Raw genomic sequence first — 21,716 nt, forward strand, 5'->3', positions numbered from 1 at the left:
GGGACTTCCTGCTGAGTATATATGCACTTCAGAGTAGACACAGATGATAAAACATTGGCTGACTTGAAGGAGGCAACTGGGAGACAAGAGAATAGAAGTGGCGGAAGGGTCCATAACATATACTTTAAGGAAAAAATATGTTTTTGGGTAGGGTTTTGCTATCTGACCCAAGCTAGTCTCAAATTCATAGGCTCAAGTGAGCTTTCCTTCCTCAGCCTCCTAAGTAGTCAGCACAGGCGCACGCTACCACGGCTGGCTCAAAAACTCTTTTAACTATGAACTGAGACAAAAACAAATGATTATCTGATAAACGTAATTCAATGAGGCAGAATATTCTTGAATACACAGTAAAAAAGATGCAAGTAAGTACTCTAGTTACTCCCTAGACTATTGCTCTCTTGTAATAATTCAATAAAAGAAGGAGGGACCACATTTCAATTACTTGATATAAGGTAGATTTTTTTCTAAGAACACATTTTATATTGGTTACTGGTTAATTTGTGACATTAGACTCTGACAACATAAGCCCTTAAAGAGAATGTTAAAGTCAAATTAAAAATTGCATTTAGATACACATTCAGCTGGGACTGTAGCTCAGTGGTAGAATATGGTGAAATTTTATTTGTGCTGAAATGTGATTTTATTTGTATGTTAATAATGTTGCCTGGGGGTCAGAGCTAATAGCAAGCCATTTAGCAGAAGTCTGGCAGTGGTAGCACAAGCCCGTAATCTGATCACCTGGCAGGCAGAGTCTGTGTGTTCAAGGACATAGCCAGCTTGGAGACATGCGCCTTTAATCTCAATACCAGCCATAGAAGACCTGGAGGTCTGTATAGACAGGCACTGACGAGGAGGTCATGTGGTTGGGTTTACAACCAATGAGAAGGCAGAACAGAAAGTCAATAAAAAGACAGACACACAGGAAGTAGGTCTCTTTCTCAGGCGAAGGACGGCAGCGGCAGTGGGTGGTAAGAAGGTGGTCTTGGTCTCAGCTCTTGGCTACTGCTCTCTGACCTCTGGGCTTTTAACTCTGCATTTGGCTCTGTGTTTCTTGTTTAATAAGACCCTTCAGAATTACAGCTACAGTGGAATGTTTGCTCAGCATACCTAAGACCTTGGTTCAACCCCCCTGCACTGAAACAAAACAAAAAGATAAATAACAGGGACTCCTCAAGAGATACTTTTGTCATCTGGAAAAAAAAAAAAACAGAAAAAAAGTAAGGTATCTTCTGGAGCTGGGGTTGTGACCTGGTGGGCAGAGTGCTTGCCTAGCTTGCAGGAGTCCTCGGTTCAGTCCCCAACACCACAGGTACTGGGTGTACAGTGATAAACGCCGACAATCCCAGGACTGAGGGGTGGAGGCAGAGGGTCAACACACTCAAGGCCATGCTCGATTACATGGTGAATTCCTGCCAGCCTGAGATACATAGACTGTCTAGAAACAATGACAAATACACAAACTAGACCAAACCAGTCCACATTTAGCTTACCTATTTCTTTCCCCAAGATCACACACTGTTTTGGTACTGGAGCTCCGAAGACCATTCCCCGAAGTTTGTCCATTGGAGGAGCTTTATTCTGAAGGCCCCCAAACTTTCCATTACTTCTGATACGATCTCCATCTCTAGTCAGTAATGTGGGACAGTGTGTGATTTTAACAACCTATTGAAGGTAAACACAGGAAGAAACTGACTCCATGGTAATGCATGCCTTTGATTCCAGTACTCAGGAGGCAGAGGTACACAGCTCTCAATAAGTTTGAGGCCAGGCTGGTCTACATAGTGAGTTCCAGGACAGTAGGGCTCTGTAGAGAGACAATGCCTCCAAAACAAACAAAAACCCAATAAATAAGCAAGCAAGTAGAGAAATAAGTAACACAACTGGGGTAGTGTTTTCACAAAATTAATAAGCTAATGGTGTCTAATAAATAAAAAATAAATAATAAAATAAACTAGGGAGAAGTCCATAGACAGTAGAGAATCAGACTCGTTTTCAAATACTAGCTTAGACTACAATGGTGAGAAAGGAGTAAAGAATTCAATCCCCCATTAGTGAGAATAAAAATACCTCACTGGACGTAGCATTTCCTGATCTCTGAGAGTGTCTTCAGTAATTCCTCTTGTAAACATTTAACCCCGCAAAATGATCACAAGTATGTACACTCAAATAGTCTTAATGAAATACTAACATGTCTCAATAAGCTAACATGTCTCGGTAAGTTACATAAATTGCAGCACTTCCACACAATGAAGTAGAACACATACATTAAAAAGTGATGGGGTGGGGGGCTGGGGAGACGATGCAGTGTAAGAACGTTTTACCATACGAGTATAACATCCACATAAAACTGCTAATATTGTACTCACAACCCCTGCTGCTGAGGTAGGAGGCTGTGGAAACAGGATAATCAATGGGGTTTGCTGATCAGCCAGCCTACCCCCTGGCCCCACCCCCAAAAACAAGTTCCAGGTCCAATGAGATCCTGTCTCTAGAGAAAAGCTGAACAGTAACTGCAGCACTATATCTAATATCTTCCTCTGGTCTGTGCACGAGAGTGTACACACCCCACCCCCCAGTGTGACTGAACAGCACTGTAATGTACCACATTACAAATATCTAACACTAAAGCTTAAGTAGTATTTGGATTATATAAATAAAATATTTATATAAATTATATAGAATTTATAGAAGTAAAACTACATCTTAAAAAAGAAAAGGAAAATATAATTCCAGAGGCACTTCATATACGCTTTTCCAGAAAACTGGCAGTTTTATTTATTTTTGTCTTTATTAATTAATTAATTGAACCTGGCATTAATTAATTTAATTAATTAATTAAAAAAGAAAAGGCCTAAAATGCAACAAAATGACTAAAGTAATCACTTATTTCTGTTTTGTTTTGGTGTGTGTGCAGTTTTACCATGCAACCAAACTGGTCTTAAGTTCACACTCCCCTGCTGAGGGCTAGGACTACAGACATATGCTATCATGCTTGGTTTAGTTGAAGAAAATCTTGTACTAATGAAGAATTTGCAGATTCAAAATTACTTGCTGTGGTTGTTTAAAAGAAAATGTCCCCCAAAGGGAGTGGCACTATTAGGAGGTGTAGCATTGTTAGAGTAGGTGTGGTCTTGTTGGAGGAAGTGTGTCACTGTGGGAGTGGGATTTGAGGGCTCATATGTGCTCAAGCCACTCCCAGTGTCAGAGACCATTTCCTGTTGCGTGCAAGATGTAGGACTCTCAGCTACCTCTCAAGCATCATGCCTGCCTGCATGCTGCCATGTTCTGCCATGATGGTAATGGACTAAACCTCTGAACCGTAAGCCAGCTCAAATTAAATGTTTTCCTTATAAGACTTGCAGTGGTCATGGTGTCTCTTCACAGAAACAGAAACCCTAACTAAGACAATTGGTTTTGTAAAAGAAAGAATTACAATTTATTCTTGGTTTTTATTTGGATTTATATGCTTTCTAAAGGTGAAATATAAAAGGTAGAAACTGGAGTTGGGGCTGTGGAGACAGCTAAGCTTTGTGAAGAGCACTGGCTGTTCTTCCACAGAATCCAGGTTCAATTCTCAGGACCCACCTGGCAGCTCTAGTCCCACGGATCTAATACCCCCTTCTAGACTACTCTGGGATTGGGCATGAAAGCGGCACACAGATATACATGCAGGCAAAACATCCACCACACAAAACAGACAGACAATAAACGGGGGCTGGGGAGATGGCTCAGTCAGCAAAGTATGGCTACAATAGAACTCAAGTTGGGGTTCCTAAGACTAGTCTAAGAGGCCAGGCACAGAGGCACACATCTGTAATGACAGCATGAGAAGGGCAGAGGTGGGCTGTTGGGATTTGTTGGTCAGCTCATTTGGTCAACTGATGAGCTCTGAAACAACTGAGGAAGACACCTGTCAACATCTGTCCTCACACATGTGCACATACATAAAAATACCATCCATTTATCAATGCTCAGGCAGTTTTAAGGATTTATCATCATATTTAGTAACAAACACCTAGCTTATTATGCCCTTCTTAGAGGATTAACAATATGGGAGGGGACAGTTATAAGCTTCAGGTAGAAAGAACAATTGGGCTTTCTTTTGTAACAACTGGAAAATATCACTGTCTTTTTTATTCAATTTTCATGATCCTACCTCACTGTACTAATAGCAACAAACATACAGTCAGGAGCTCAAGTTCTAAGAGTGAACAAGTTTACTGAACAAAAATGGAGATTACTTGTAACTGCTGGAGAGACAGAAAAGGAGTAAAATCAATAACGAGTTAAAATGTTAGTATAAATACCACGAAATATTTTAAAAAAGAAAAATAACAAAGCTACTGAAATGTAACAGTGTTACTAAGATATTGATAAATTATATATCTAAATATAATATATTATAAATTATAAATGACTTAGTCAAATAAAATTTGGTAGAGCCAGGCAATTGTGGCGCATGTCTTTATTCCCAGCACTTTGGAGGCAGGGAAGGCAGATCTCTGAGTTCGAGGCCAGCCTGGTCTACAAAGTGAATTCCAGGACAGCCAGGGCTACACAGAGAAATGCTGTCTCAAAAAACAAACAAACAAAAAACCCGAATTAAGACAAAAGCCTAGGAACCCAAAAAGGTGTTTGTTAGGTAACAATTCAAAACACATCCAACTCCCTCCTCCAGAGATGTGAAGTGCTTGGTGAGCACAGCGGCCTGCAAAGGTGCTGCTAAGTGTGTTCTCTCAAAGTCATTAGGCTAAAACCCACCATGCACTTGGCTCTATAATCTAGTGGTTCTTAACTTGTGGGTCACGATCCCCACTGGTCACATATCAGATATTTGTATTATGATTCATAACAGTAGCAAAATTGCAGCTATGAAGAGGCAACTAAATAATTTTATGGTTGGGGTCACAACAACATGAGGAGCTGTATGTATTACAGAGTTGCAGAATTAGGAAGGTTGGGAGCCACTGCTCTAACTTGATGATGTGGTCTTTAGAGCCCTGGAGGAGGTGGGAATGGAGGGTGGGCTGGGGGGAAGGGGAGGGGGCAGGAGGGAGGAGAACAAGGGAATCCGTGGCTGATATGTAGAACTGAATGGTATTGTAAAATAAAATAAAAGGATAAATAAATAAATAAATAAATAAATAAATAAACAAATAAAAAGAACACACTAGAAATTAGAAAAAAAGAAAAAAGAAACACTACTTTTGAGCTAGGTTTCTTTCACAGTACATCCTTGGCTGGCCTAGAACTCACTATGTTGACCAAAAGATGAATGAATAAAAAAATCTGGTACATACATAAGATGGCATACTATTTAGCCCTATTTAAAAAAAAAAAGGAAACCACTAAGCTCCAAAGCTTGGGAGCGCTGTTCTGTGAGTTCACTGAGATGCACAGACTTGAGTTTGGGCAAAGGCTTGCTTAAGTGGCTATGTTAATCTAGTTGTGTGATTTTTTTTTTTATTTCCCAATTCTTTACAATAAAGTGATTAAAAAAAAAAAATGAAGTACATACCTCTCTTCTATAATGATTGGCTGCATCTAGATTATCCAAAATAATGGTGTCTCCTAACAGCATACCAAAAACTAAAAACATCAAAATATATAGAATTAAATATTAATGAAAGTAGTATTTTTAAGAATGTAATTTTTCATAGTTAACATTTTATAAATTTATATCACAAATGTAACAGTTGAACAAAATGAAGTCACTACAATGTCTTTTACCTGTTTCACAATGTTCAATATTGTCTGGGAATGTTAACAAATCTCGGGCAAAGACTGGATCTCCAAAAGGTTTAAAATGTAATTTACCATTTCGGTAATGAGGTAGAGGTCTAAATTAAAAACAAAACAAAACAAGAAAGTACTAAACAAAGCATATATAACTATTTAAATTAAAAATATACTAAGAAAAACATAATGAATACATGGACATTATGTGACACATGTGACCCACCTACCCCAAATAATATTCTAAATGACCATGTATTCTCCTTAGAAATGAAGATTTGCCATATAGTATCCGCTTCAGTGTCTCTCTTGAGAATCCAGCAAACAGCATGTGCTATGTACTATAGTCCATTTTTACATGTTTCTCTCTCTCTTATACCTGTGTTGAAATCTATGTGCACACCTTTAATCTCAGCACTTGGAAACCAGAGACAGAAAGATTTACAGAAAGTTCCAGGACAGCCAGGGATACATAGAGATTCTATCTCAAACAAACAAAACAACAACAAAAAAGTGAAATAAGAAAAAGAAGTGAACTACATCTTCCCCAGAGGGAGTGTAGGGTTACTAAACAGAACTACAGGCAACATTCTAGAGCAAACTTTAATTCTGCACATCTATTCATGCTTGCCTATATCAGGTTTTAATATTTTTATAATTATTTTAAGAATTTAATACATGCAACATATTTTTATCACATTAATCTCTTACCACTTCCTCTAATTCCTCCCAGATCCATCTCCCTGCCTACCTCCTCTTTTTTAAATAATTCACCAAGTCTGATCTGTGCTGCCCATATACTCATGAGTGTGGGACTATCCACTGAGCATGGTCAACTTACCAGGGGCCATACCCTTAAAGAAAACTGACTGTTCCTTCTTAGGCGCCATTAATAGTCAATAGGTCCTCAGCTAGGGGTGGATGCTGGTGAGCCCCTTCCTCCTCCATGCTAGAATGTTGACTGGCTTGATCTTGATCTTGTGTAGTTCTTGTGTATAAGCACAATGGTCCTCAAGTGTGTGTGTAGACCAGAGGAAAAGGTCGAGTGGTTTTCTTAATTATTCTTCATTTGAGCAGATCTATTATTGAACCTGGAACTCAATGATTTGGCTAGAATAGCTAACCAATGAACTACAGGGATCCTCCTGCCTCTACCTCCTAAGCAATGGGATCATGGATGTGTGTGCCACATCTGGTTTCCAGATGGAGTTCAAACTCCGTTCTTTAGGATAGTGCGATGAGCATTTTATTGACTGAACTATCATCATCTCTCCAGCATTTGCCCCACTGGGTATTTAGCAATTACTAAGACAGAGGAGGCTTTCCTCAATAAAAAGTATCACCTTTAGGGTTGGAGAGAGAACTCAGTTGGTAAAGTACATGCAGTTTAAGTATGACGACCTTGGTGTGGTGCCATGAATTAATAATCCAAGTATTGTGGGGTGTGGTGGCAGATGGATCTCTGAAGCTCACTGGTTAGCTAATCTAGCAGAATCTGTGAGCCCCAAAGCCAGTGAAACTGTCTCACAAACAAGGTGAATGATTCCTGATCCACCTCTGGCCTACATACATATACATGCACACACATGTGCATGTGTACTTGCATATACCTGAAAACACCAAGTATTACCCTTATCAACACAGTTATTTTGATGTGTTGATTTCCTATGCTGTCTAAAATGAGTACCAATTTAACAGGAGTGTGGTAGGTAATGGCTTGTAATGGGTGTGAGTTAGGATGGGAAGGAAAAGTAGAAACTCAAAATAAAAGTCTGTTATATCAATAAAATCACATCATTTAAACCCACAGTCTTACTGAGAAGGTAGTTTAACTTGTATTCAGCATGTGTGAGGCCCTAGGTTTGACCCCAAGCACTGCAAAACAACAAAGTAGACAATGAATATTACTTTCTTTTTTTTCTAACCTTTTCCAATCTGGAAGAGTTTTCCTATAAATAGAATCAAGAGGCAACACCTGCTGACGACCTTGAGTTTCATCATAGATAGAGCGTGCGGCATCTGTGGTCAGGGTGACCACACAATCCATGTCACTTGCCAGATGCCAAGAGATAACCATTGCAGCTCGATCATCTTCGATTTGTGCGAGATGTGCGATCTGAAGCCATTTTAATAAAAACACACAGAAATTAAAAAACAAAAAACATAGTTTTTGAAAGTCTTACCATTAGAGAGCAACAACAAAAAAGAACCCCATCTGAAGCATGACTAAAAGAACATCAGCCAAGTGTGTTGGCATCCACTGTAATCCCAGCAACTGACAGGCTGAGACAGGAAGATTCTAAAGGTTAAGACTAGTTTGAGCTACACAGAAAGAAAAACAAAACAAATACAAACATAAACAGAAAGAAAAACAAAGCTGTAGACATTTACACTGACTAGAATCCATTAAACTGTCTATTCTGTTAAATTTTAGAAAAATTGTCTACATATTAACCAACAGTAAATTTGCAAAATAAGCAAATAATGATGCAATTGTCAGCTAATTAAACATACACTTATTTCACATTTCAATGTCTATAATAGGGAAGATCTTGGTAATCACAAAGTACACTTAAAGATATGCAATACAAAGTTTCAAGATTCATTAAGCATATTATTTAAAATACCTTTCTAAGAATTGTTGCCTTATTAGGAATTAGAATAAATCATTTTCTTACTTACAAATACTTGCCTGTGGTCACAAGCATTCCTGCTTTTTAAGCCTGCTACCATTGGGATACTACAGCCACTTCTAAAACCTCTGCATTGTGTTGGTATAATCAGGGCTACCATTTATTCTCCTCTGATTTGGTAGCACAAACCTGCCTAGAAATAAGGCTTTTATTTCACTACAGACACATCACAGTATCTACCCTAGTTTTCTAATTTACAAGGTATTAATGTTAAAAAGTAAGAAAATAGGCATGCTGCCCAGGGGTAACTCAGCGGCAGAGTGCTGTCTAGTGTATGAACAGCCCCGGTTCAGTCCGCAGAATTGGGTTCAGAGGGAGGACAGACATATGTTAAACAAAGTAAGGTAACAAGAATCTACTATTTCTTAAAAAGCTTAAATCACAAACCTTTCCCAAAACATCTCCACTTCGTTTAGTGTAGTTTGGAAGAGTACATGATCTTCTGGGCTTTTTTTTTAGTTCATTTTGTTCTGTTATCTTTTTTTCCAAAAGTGCTTCAATGTGAGGTATCTGTAATTAAAGAAAATTTATCTACAAGGTCAATTGTTTTTTATAACAGGCAGCCCAGGATAGAGAAAAACCAGTAATTTGGAGTACTTGAGAAAGTCGTGTTGTGTGTGTGTGTGTGTGTATTTCTGGCTGTCCTGAAACTCTCTCCACACGTCAGGCTGGCTTCCAACTCACAGAGATTTGTCTGCTTCTGCTTCCCAAGTGCTAGGATTAAAGGTGTGAGCCACCACTGTCCAGCTAAAAAGTTATTAAAATAGGCACTACTTTATAAGCAACAAAACTACAGTTAATAGTGATGAAAACTCCTATCATATGCCCATTAAATATTTATCAGGGATACTGGGTCACAAACTTAAGACCATGTCATCGTAGGCAAGTACTCGATCACTAAGCTATCCTCTCAAGGATAGAAAGCCTTTTTTGAGGAGGAAAAGGGGCAATGTTGGCATTTATGTTGGACTCTTACACATCCTAACCTCACACTCACACCTAGCTGTCCATTCAATGATGTTCTATAATCTTAACTATGAAATATACTGCCTAGCCAGATCTAGTGGTCTCCACATGTAACCCCAGCATTCACAAGATTGGGGGAAAAAGAGTTTGAACCTAGTCTGAACCACATAGAAAGACTGACTACAAAAAAAAAAAAAACACCACACACACACACACAAAAAAAAAAAAAACCGATAAAAATAAACAGACTATGTAGTCGTCTTCTCTCTGAAACTGAATCACACACAGAAGACAATAAGCTAAGAAGTCTTCTATACTATTTTGCATTCCCTAATAACACTGTGGGGCTGAAGAGATGCCTCAGCAGTTAAGAGCATTTACTATTCCTGCAGGATTGGGGTTCAATTTATAGAACCCATATGATGGCTCACAACCAGTTCAAGGCCCCAAGTTCCAGGTGATCCAGTCTACATGCAGGCAAAACACTCATATGCATGAAATAATAAACCAATCAATCAAACATATGGGGTGTGTGTATTATGTATATGCACCATGGTACACGTGTAGAGGTTAGAGGACAAATGTTCGCTCCCAAGCCTTAAGTCTGATTCGCCAAATCCACTTGAAGACGGAAGGAGAGAACAAATTCCACAAAGTTGTCCTCTAACTTCCATGTGTAAACCATGGTACAAGTACAGACTGCACAAGCATGCACAGATGTATGCACAACACACACACACACACACACACACACACACACACACACACACACACACACACCATAAAGACAACAGTGTCTATAGAATTCCTAGCAAAACAAGTAGTTAAATTTAATGAAAAAATTTAATGTGCACTTGGAAGTTTTACCTGTTGTGTTGTAGGAATATCAATATTGTGTGATTTTAGTTCATTTCTCAGCTGAACCTCTTTTAATTTTGCTTCTTCAACTTGGCCTAAAATTTAAAAGAAAAAAAAAATTTTTAAAGATTTTATTTAGATCTCTGTGAGTTCGAGGCCAGCCTGGGCTACCAAGTGAGCTCCAGGAAAGGTGCAAAGCTACGCAGAGAAACCCTGTCTTGAAAAACAAAAAAAGATTTTATTTAATTTTATTTTATGTACATTGGTGTTTCGTCCACACTCATGTCTCTGTGTCAGATCCCCTGGAACTATAGTTACAGAGAGTTGTGAGCAGCCATGTGGGAGCTGGGAATTGAAACCAGGTCATTTGGAAGAGCAGCCAGTGAGTGCTCTTAACTGCTGAGCCATTGGTCCAGTCTCTCTCTTCTCTTCTCCTCTCCTCTCCTCTCCTCTCCTCTCCTCTCCTCCCCTCTCCTCCCCTCCCCTCCCCTCCCCTCCCCTCCTCTCCTCTCTCTCTCTCTCTCATAAGTCCTTAAAATATAGCTCTTTTAAAAAAAAGTTTACAACTACTTTTTCCTTTTAAAGTTTAATATTAAAATGAAAACTGACAACTGATCACTGCCAAGTTAAGCTATAAATCTCAAGATTCAGGAGATACTATGGTATCATACTGCAAACTCCTATGATTTGGGGTGTTTAATCTTGACCCCACACATGCATACATGAGCTACATAAACGAAGATGTGCCTTTGGAGTCAATTTAAGAATCTATAAACGCTCTATACAAGTGACACAAGTGGTTATGAGCACCGGGTTCAGTTCCCAGCACTCACATGGCAGTTCACACTGCCTGTAACCCCAGTTCCATGGGATCAGACACCTTCTTCTGCCCTCTGTGGGCAAGAGGCACAGACATATACGGCGGCAAAACACCTATACATGTAAAAATAAAAACCTGGCCAGGAGTAATGGTGCAGGTCTTTAATCCCAGCACTCGGGAGGCAGAGCCAGGCGGATCTCTGTGAGTTTTAAGGCCAGCCTGCTCTACAAAGTGAGTTCCAGGACTTCCTGGGCTACATAGAGAAACCCTGTCTTGGGGAGGGAGGTGGGTATAAAACAAAAAGTATAAAACTAACACAAGTTAAAACCCACAGTAAAAACATCTGACAAATGAAAGACAGGTAACAGTGAACAATTCAAAAAATGGCTTATTATATAAAAACCATTGTAAAAGATAGCAAACATTTTCTGGACTAACTCATGAATAAATTCAATATTTCATTTTCAGTGCTTGTGAACCCATGATTAAAACTAAAAATTAAATTACTTATCATTCCTCCAGTGACATCTTTTGCCAGAAGCTAGAGCTAGATAAGTTAGTTATCAATGTTGTCAAAAAAGCCTTAAATTTTCCAGAGGTCCATATTTCTAGAGGAAAACTTTCAATTTTTATAATCTGTAAGCCTGCCACAAGCTTAATTAAAATAAGGACACTTCGTGTTAAAAACTGCCAAGTGACAATCAACCAGCGGTCCTTACCACCCTTCTGTAGTACTTAGCATTTTACTTCTGCTTCAAGGAAAGACAAATGGTCTCTACCCCCGCCTCACCTGCTCAAAGCCTAATGTTTCATTCCCTTTGAATACAGAGTGACTTACATTTCATTTCATCAACAAGCTGCTTGTTGGCATCGAAGAGACTTCTATACATAACGATGGACTTCGATAACTGGTCCTTTTCCTTCGTAAGTGCTGCCATTTGTTGCTGCTTTTTAACATCTAAGGAAAAAATTTCAGATAATTTAAACAGCATAGAAACTGACTTTACCAATGTCATATAATATTATGCATATGGAAAGCAAAACAAGGTTATCTGAAGAACCATTAACAACAGAGTTTAATAACCTATTTCCCTAAGACTTACCATCATAAAACATAAATGGCAGGCTATATGGTTCCAACGTTCTTGATAAAGTTGACAGCCGAGGCTCAAAGATAATAAAATACTCAGTACTATCCCTTCCAGGACTATTTTCTGCCAGCACGAGAGTCTGTAAGTGAAAAGGAAATGAGAAAAACAAGATTTAAAAAAGAGACATTCTAATGTTACATATGTTGTCATGTGGCTACCAAACAAGCAGGAAAATCTGAACATGAACACTGGCTGATTCTTCAGATTTACCAAACCATCAACACCACCACCCAAGACATAAACATTTTTTACCACTGATATTACTGCAGAGCCAAATGATGTAATGAGTACAACTAAGCAAAAAAATCACATGTAACGGAAAATTCTAAGAAAAAGCTCTATTTCCCACCACTCTGTCTTTATCAGTGGCCACTTCTATCTTGACCTGCAGAATTATTTTCATCTAAACCTTTAGGCTGAAGCAGAGTAAAATAGTTAATGGAGTGACAGATATAAAAACAATCACAAAGAAATACTCAAAGCACAAAGCTGAGTTTAGGTTACAGTGGTTACCATGGGAGACCAGTCCCAGGTGACAGAACAAGAGGCCCCTGAAAATGCTTCAAGACTTGTTTTTACACTTTTCTATTTTTTCTTCAATTCACAAAAAGTATATCTGAGCTTAAGATCAAAACATATAACTAGCGACTGATGCAATCAAACATTCTAATTCAACTGTATTTTCAGTTCTGTAGAAAAAGACCTTAAGTTCTTTGTTCTTCAGAATATACAATTTTAAAAAAAACCCCTAAACTGATAGAATACTATAGAGCATAAAACATAAAATTATCAACAACACTTAGAATTCTTTTTCTTAAAAATTAAAGAACACTAAGTTATGAATAAGTCAATTATCAGTTCCATTTTAAAACTATCAGCAATATATATACAGGAATGTAAGTACATATAAAAATAGTTTCTAAAAGTAACATAAACTTTAACTTGTCTGCTTAAACTTGATTTGTTAATAGCAATTCATAAAATGTTACTGATGTAAAAAGTTTATGAATAATACAGATAAACCATACTATAGGACTCAGTCTTTGGGTGGTGAACACTTAGCTTGAAATTTTAACAATTACTAGGAAATAGGAAGAAAGTATATCACTGATTGTTTCCTTGCAAATTTGTTTTCTAGGGTAAGAAATATATCTAATTAAAATTTTATTTTAATAGATATCAAATATTCCTTAAAAGGGGGAAATCAGATATCAGAGGCTGTATCAGATAGTTTACCCTTTCATTAGCAATGTATAAAAACACCAATCCCCCTAGTGAGGTGAGCATTTCACTCTCTTTTTGCTTTAACTAGCTTCTTGAGCATTAACAAGATCATTTTTTTTTTGTTTTTAATGGCCATTTATTATAAATCATCAAAAATTACTCATTTATTTTTATCCTAGAATGCCTTTTAAAATAGATTTTGCAGTTTGTCAGGTTTCAAAAACATGTTCAATAAATTAATCGAACATATGTATAGCCATATATAGGATAAAACACTCTTATTAACCATTACACTTTTTCTATTATAGAATTAGTTAGCGAAGTATTTTGATATCCATGATCTAGTGCCAAAATTATCAACATACTGCTACTTTCTAATTCTGTTTTTATCAGCACAATGTTACTTCTTGTAACTGTTTATGACATGCTTCAAAGATTAATTTGTAATGAGGTTAAATATACTATATGAATAGGAATTTGACATATGAGATGGACACATGCATACAGGAATGAAAATGAGACTGTTTCAGAAGATTTCAGATCACGCAGGCTAATAATGTAGACTATAAAAATGATACAACTAGTAAACTTGATAAATTACAATGTCAGATTATCATTTAAAACAAAGCATATGTGAAACATTTACAAACAAATATTAGCTGTATTCTGGTCAGTATATATTCTTGAAAATGATGGCCTGGGAGTATATAGCTCAGAACTAAAGGATGGAGACATAATGTTCAATTCCTAGCACCCAGCCACCAAAATAAGTCTGAAACAAATATAAACTAACAGTATTCCTCTCATCCATTCAGCACTGGATATGTGGAAGCCAAGGAAGACAAGACTTGTCTATTTATTCAGAAAACAGGAAGGACCTCTGCTGGCGAAGGGAAATCCAGACGCATGAAGTTTAGATTTTAAATGCCGCTTTGGGAAATAGCTAAGTCTCTGTCCTAACCAGGCAGAACAATTTCAAAAGCACATGGGGAAGGAAGAGGGAGGCACAAGGAAAACGAGGCTTGGTGTGCTCTTCCAACTCCAGCTCACTTTGCATGTTAAACAAGCTTACCTTCTTTTAAAAAAAAAAAAGTGTGTGTGACTTTCCTAACTTAACTGTATTATGGTGCAGGAGAAATGCACCCATTCTCCTTTATAACAAGAACAACTCTGAAGAGCTGACAACAGTGACAACGGACCCTGGTCCTCAATAGACAGAGATGAAAAGAAGCGGCATGGTACAAAACAGACCGAGAAGAACAGCCACTGTCCAGGCCTCCTACACGGGGATGCCAACTCTGTAGACTTCCATATTACAAGTGCAGATCTTTACATAAAAAATATACACTTTTAAATGTTGGTAACATTTCAATTAATGAAAATGTTTTGGTCAGTCACTCCCTAACAGACCAACAAGTCTTTAGGATAGATACAGCCTAAAGTACTGAAACAATTTAGTATTTGAAATGGGTTATATACACAGGCGGGCAACAAAAAAGAAAAGGCACTATTGGCACTTACTGGTATACACTGAACTACTTAATAAAGACGCTAAAAAATTAATGAATTGGAAAAAGGATAAAATAAAAGATTTTTTTGTCTGTTTAAAGATTTTTTTTTTTTTTTTTTTTTTTTTTTCCGAGACAGGGTTTCTCTTGTGTAGCTTTGCGCCTTTCCTGGAACTCACTTGGTAGCCCAGGCTGGCCTCGAACTCACAGAGATCCGCCTGCCTCTGCCTCCCGAGTGCTGGGATTAAAGGCGTGCGCCACAACCGCCCGGCCGTCTGTTTAAAGATTTAAGAAAAAATTTAAAATGATTTTTGATTATATGTAGGTAGGTGTGTGTGCCTGCGTGTGGCTATGTGCACTTGAGCAGATGCCTACAGAGGACAGAGGCACTGGATCCTTTGGAGCTGGAGTTTAGGTATTGTGACCTGGGAATATAACTCCAGTCCTCTGGAAGACCAGTAAGCACTCTTAACTGCTGGGCCATCTCTCCATCTCTAAATCAAAGATTAAAAAAAAGAAGAAAAAAGAAAAGAAAAAGATATAAAAAAAATAATACTGGAACATTGTGATGTATGGGCCACCAACACACACACACACACACACACACACACACACACACACACACACACACACCTAGAAATACTAAAAACTAACACTGTTCAATATTTAAAAAAGAATATTGCTGGGAACCAAAGCCAGGGCCTTGTACTTGAGTACTCTAACAAAGAGCTACAACCCCAGCCATTCGCAGCCCACTTTAAATTTAATTTTGATAAAGAATGTAAATACATTGCTCGAGGATGGCCTTAACGTCAGTCTGTATCACAAGCAAATCCAACCCTCCTGCTTCAGCAGCCTGACCTCTACCAAGGTTACAAGCCTACATCATCATGTCCACAAAAATAAAATTGTAAATGAGATTAGAATTTTAAAAGAACTTTTCATATCCAATGTTGCAAGTAAGAAGTACTTGGTGTGGTGGCACATTCTTGTAATCCCAGTACTCAGCAGGAAGACATGAAGTTAAGATGATTGTATGGGCCACCAACACACACACACACACACACACACACACACACACACACACACACACCTAGAAATACTAAAAACTAACACTGTCATCCTAGAAAACACTCCTTCCCTGCCCCCCATAGTACACATAGTTTTGGCAGAAATCTAAATAAAAAATACTTGCAATCACAATAAAATATTTAAAGTGTGTATTATTTTATGGCCAGTCACTTAAATCAATCAATAAATCAGTATCTATTTATCTGTCTACCTATCAACCAACCAACCATTCTAAATCAACACATAGAAGAAAGCTGATAGAAACATTTCTCATAAGAAAATAAACCTTGGAAAAAAAAATAAATTTGTACCTAGGACTGATGAAAATACGTGTAGTCACTTCATTAACGACATAGGCTTTTATTTAACAAAGAAGAAATATATCAAAAATAAGCTAAACAAGATAGAAGATTCTTGCAAAAGCTTGGTCCTATTATATTAGTAAAATTCAGGACCCTCAAAAATTAATATCCTCCATGATATACTGAAAGCACTATACCACACTAATGTGCAAAACGTAACTAGATGATTTTGCACTATAGGGCCAATCACTGTTATTTCTGTAGGTTAACAATATAACAATTACTTATAGAGGTTGTTTTTTAAAAAATCTTTATTAGTTAGTTAGTTAGTTTGTTTATTATGTGTGGTGTTCTGCTTGTGTATATGTCTGCAGGCCACAAGAGAGCATCATATCTCATTACAGAAGGTTGTGAGTCACCAAGTGGTTGCTGGGAATTTAACTCAGGACCTCTGGAAGAGCAGCCAGTGCTCCTAACCTCTCAGCCATCTCTCCAGCCCCTTATAGAGTTTTTTTTATACTGCATTTTTAAATATATAAAACAAACTATTTTCATTTTAGAAAAATAACAATGATAGGCTAGTAATTTATTAAATTTTTATCTCACCTTTATTTTATTGTTTCTGTCTGTATAATAGTAGTTACTTTACAACATAACACAAACATTATATTGTCACTAAAGTTGAAAAATCAGCATAATAAGAGAAAGCTATCTGTCACCCTACATGGAAGAAGATCTGAGTAATGATGGTTCTGGGTCCAAATTATAATAGCAAAATCACAAATATCTCACTGATTTTTAGATTTACTGCACTAAACATACAACATGAGGACATCTTCCTTGGTATATATACAAAGAACAGGTGGTATCACAGATGTTGGAAAAGATCTAAGAAACTTACTGTGATTTCAGCAGAACCATTCACAAAGGGAAATTCAAGTGTCCTAACTTTCCCGATGAAGAGTGGAGTATCAGTGTCCTCCTCATTGAAACCTTTAATGGTAGCTACTACAGTGCCAACCAAATTCATTCCAGTATGATTACCATAATTATCCTTAAAATACACAATGAAAAATAACTAATTAGAAGACAGACAACTTAGAGAAGAGCATGTGTAAATCAGAAACAAGACATATTCTTTATTCATTATTAGCTCAATAAAAAAATGTTTATAACTATTTAACTATTTTATTCAAGGTTTTCTTGTAGGTTTAAACTGAATTATTGATATTACTCTATAATAGCCATTCTGAACCTGAATATAAAAGCCAATTACTCTTGTTAAACTCTGTAGTTGTTTGAAGAAGACATAGGCATTACCGTAATACTGAGATGTAGGTCTTTGACCAAGGTCCTGCTGGCAATTGAGCGAACATTAGAAACAGCTGGGGTAGCTGGTTGGATGTCAGGAACCAACTTCATAGGTTCATTAGGCAGAACATCAATTATAACCTTAAAAACAAAAGCAACATTCATATTAACAATGCATGCATTCTTTTTTTTTTTTTTTTTTTGGTTTTTCGAGACAGGGTTTCTCTGTGTAGCTTTGCGCCTCTCCTGGAACTCACTTGGTAGCCCAGGCTGGCCTCGAACTCACAGAGATCCGCCTGCCTCTGCCTCCCGAGTGCTGGGATTAAAGGCGTGTGCCACCACCGCCCGGCTTAACAATGCATTCTTATGAATACTATTTCAGAGGAAGAGAAAAGGACAATATATATTAAATAAAAAGTTATCCTCAAAAATTTCCATTAATTTCTTAAAAAATAAGTCTATTTTATCCGAATTTTTCTGAAAAAAAAATCTTATAAAAATCCTTGCTTAACCAGTTTCACTTGCAATGGTTTCAGTTATCTGTCACCAACCATTGCTCTGAAAATATTAAATGGAAAATTTTAGAAATAATTATTTTATAAGATCTCATAGCTTACTTTGGTATATTATTAATAATTTGATTTTATTATTATTGCTAATCTCTCAGTGTGTCTACTTTAGCAAACTTGATCATAAGAAAGCATATACGAGAGAAAACAGAGTTTAGTAGCTTGTGGTTTCAGAGACACACTGGGGTCTTGAATGCCTCCCATGAATAGGGAAGTTACTTTTGCATTTATATTTTGCATCCAATAATTAATTCACTCTAAAACCAAATACTTCATTTATAAAGTGAGTAAATACCATGGTACATAAAAAATAAAGAATACAAACCTGTTCGCTGTTGAGCATATTTGTTTTATCGATCATAAAATCAAACTGGATACAGTATGCCCCAACTTTGTTAGGGATTGTCTTTTCCCTAAAAATAAAGAGGTAAAAACAATAATTTTTTAACAAAGAGTAAATGAGTTCAAATCACTAACATTTGTTTCCTTTCATAACAAGCGAATGAATAAGAGAATTTCTAATACTGTACATGCTTTCATTCACTTAATACTTATTTTAGGTTTAATTATTATACCTATATGAGTGTTTTCCATCATGTTTGTATGGACCTTGGGATCTGGAGTTAAGGATGGTTGAGGGCTAGGAACCAAACTCATGTCCTCCAGAAGGGCAACAAGCACTCTCAACTGCTGGGTCATCACAGCAAGCCAGTATTTCCTGTACACATGCTTAATCCTAGGACCTCTTACCTGTGCATTTGTTCATGAGATCCAGAACAAAGGTTCTAGATATAGTGAAAGTAAAAATAACAGGAATATAACAATATGAGAGAGGGCTGGAGAGGTGGCTCAGTGGTTAAGAGCACTGACTGCTCTTCCAGAGGACCCCAGTTCAATTCCCAGCACCTACATGGCAGCTAACAACTGTGTGTAACTCCATCTGACCTCCTCATACAGACATATATGCAGGCAAAACACCAATGTACATAAAATGAGAATAAATTATTAAAAAAAGATATGAGAGTAAACACAAAAACCATGATGGATTATGTGTCCTTTGGATTTTGCTTCATTTCTACATTATCAATTCCCAACTAACAGTTTTATAATTTCAAAGTTATATGCCACCTTACTATCCTTCCATGTGACTTTCTTTTCAGGCAGTATTTTTAATGCCTGACTTTATATATTCAATCCACTTATTGTAACTTATTATCAATAAGAAATTCAGTGCCTGTTTAGATATACTTAGTCTATCTGAACCGTATTCAACCATAACGAAAATAGGGAAGTTATAGTAAAAATCAAACAGCATTGCCAACAAAAGGCCAAAAACCAAAACCAACCAACAAACAAAACCAAAAACCCTCCAAAGGGCCAAAAAACCCAAACCCAAACCAAAAAATGAAAACCAAAAACTTTCCCTGAAGAAAACAGCTACTTGCTTACAGATGTTTACAAGCTAACAGCTAAAAGGATAAAATAGGATGTGTGGTGGTATTGTGTTCCCCAAAATATTGTGTACCCTAATAAACTTATCTGGGGTCAGAGAACAGAAAAGCTACTAGATACTTAGGATAGGCAGTGGTAGCACATGCCGTTAATCCTAACATTCCAGAGGCAGAAATCCATGTGTTCAAGGATATAGCCAAGCATGGTGACTCATGCCTTTAATCCCAGAAAGCGAGCCTTTAATCCCAGGGAGTGGTGGTAGAAAGCAGAAAGGTATATAAGGCGTGAGGACCAGAAACTAGAAGCTTTTAGCTGGTTAAGCTTCAGGCTTTCGAGCAGCAGTTCAGCTGAGAGCCATTGGGATGAGGACACAGAAGCTTCCAGCCTGAGGAAACAGGATCAGCTGAGAAGTTGGCCAGGTGAGTTTAGCTGTGGCTTGTTCTGTCTCTCTGATCTTCCAGTGTCCACCCCAATACCTGGTCCGTGTTTTATCTTATTAATAAGAACTTTTTAAGATTCATGCTACAAGGATGGGATTCCTAAGAGCTGAGTTTCACTCTTAAGACTGCATTCCTCCTGGGAGCCAGTTCTAGAGCACAGGTAAACCTAAGGCAGATGGATTCCCCAGGGAAGTACAACCCAGCTTGAAATCCTCTTCATCTCTGACAAGAGAAGCAAATGTACACCTTCTCTGGGCAAGTACTGTTATTCTTAACAGACTACCATCTCCACAGATATTAATGTCTAAAAATTAAACAAAATAATAACAACAAAAAAAAAAACCACCCTAAAAATAATCCGAGTACATGAAGAAACAAAGTAACTAGATTGAAAATGAACTAAAACCAAAGACACCCAAGGAATATAAGGGAACTCTAGACAGAGTTCTGCTTTTCATCCTGAAAACAGAAAAAAGATTTTAAAAACTGACATAGTAAGACCTTTAAAAATGACTAAATACACAGAAGAGGTGACACACACCTGTAATCCTAGCCTGACAGAGAATGAACAAGAACTGGAGGCCTGAGTCAGGCAATGGTGGAACATGCCTTTAATCCCAGCACTTGGGAGGCAGAGGTAGGTGATCTCTGAGTTGAGTCTAGCCTGGTCTACAGAAAAACCCTGTCTCAAAAAGCAATAAACAAACAAATAAATAGCAACACACACACACACACACACACACACACACACACACACACACACACACACACACACGAAGGAAATGTCAGTTGACCATGACTGTAGTCCCAGCGACTCAGGGGTGGAGACAGGTGGATCACGAGTCAAGAAGCTTGAGCCCAACACAGACAAAATAGACCTTTCAAATATCAAGTGCTGAAGAGTGAAATTTAAGTACTAGAACTAAAAATGCTGATCAGAAATTGTTAATCCAAAGACAGTCTTCACAGCAAATAAAGCTCTACCAGAGAATTAGCTAACTGAAAATAGCTGAAAGTGCTGGGCATAGTGGCATATGCCTTTAATTCCAGCACTCAGAAGGGCAAAGGCAGGCAGATCTCTGTAAATGCCAGGACAGGTCTACAAAGCAAGTTCCAGGACAGCCAGGGCTACACAGTGAAACCTGTCTCAAAAAACCACCTAAAAGTATGTAGCTAGCACTAGAAGAGAGACAAGAATGGCGGAGAGATAAAAGAAGGCACCATAGGTGAGGAATGCCAACAAAGATGGGCCCAGGCTCCGCGTCTCCAAGTGAAGACTTTGGAGGCCGAGGCCAAGCTGGGTAACACCGACTGTTACATTCCAATAAACTGCCAGCACAGAAACTAGTTACTGAAATATCCTTCAAGTATGAAGACAAGTAAAGACGTAGATTATTAAAAATGACAAGATAATTTATCACCACTAGAAATATCACCAGAACTTTCTACTGCCAAAGAGCTGAGTTCAAGATTAACAGAAGATACCTGGGGATAGTGGCTCACACCTGTAATCTCAGCACTGGAGAGGTGGAAACAGGAGGTTTGCTCTGAGGATAAGGCCAGCTCAGTCTCCATAGTTTCCATTAACAACTGTCTTCCCAATAAAAAGATACAT

At 37.7% G+C, this 21,716-nt stretch overlaps 1 protein-coding gene across 1 annotated transcript in view; it reads right to left on the minus strand.

Moving 5' to 3' along the window:
- The window catches only part of Smchd1 (structural maintenance of chromosomes flexible hinge domain containing 1), a 153,866-nt gene that overhangs the window by 12,577 nt on the left and 119,573 nt on the right, over positions 1-21,716 (minus strand). Inside the window, exons 35-45 of the mRNA XM_028874083.2 lie at positions 18,535-18,622; positions 17,650-17,781; positions 17,231-17,383; positions 12,177-12,303; positions 11,912-12,031; positions 10,263-10,348; positions 8,817-8,939; positions 7,662-7,852; positions 5,731-5,840; positions 5,519-5,589; positions 1,491-1,662 (exon numbers count right to left, since the gene is read on the minus strand). Coding sequence (XP_028729916.1) covers positions 1,491-1,662; positions 5,519-5,589; positions 5,731-5,840; positions 7,662-7,852; positions 8,817-8,939; positions 10,263-10,348; positions 11,912-12,031; positions 12,177-12,303; positions 17,231-17,383; positions 17,650-17,781; positions 18,535-18,622 — 1,373 coding nt within the window. The remainder of the gene's footprint in view (positions 1-1,490; positions 1,663-5,518; positions 5,590-5,730; positions 5,841-7,661; positions 7,853-8,816; positions 8,940-10,262; positions 10,349-11,911; positions 12,032-12,176; positions 12,304-17,230; positions 17,384-17,649; positions 17,782-18,534; positions 18,623-21,716) is intronic.

The sequence above is a fragment of the Peromyscus leucopus genome, chromosome 13 (genome assembly GCF_004664715.2).
Source record: "Peromyscus leucopus breed LL Stock chromosome 13, UCI_PerLeu_2.1, whole genome shotgun sequence".
NCBI lineage: Eukaryota > Metazoa > Chordata > Mammalia > Rodentia > Cricetidae > Peromyscus > Peromyscus leucopus.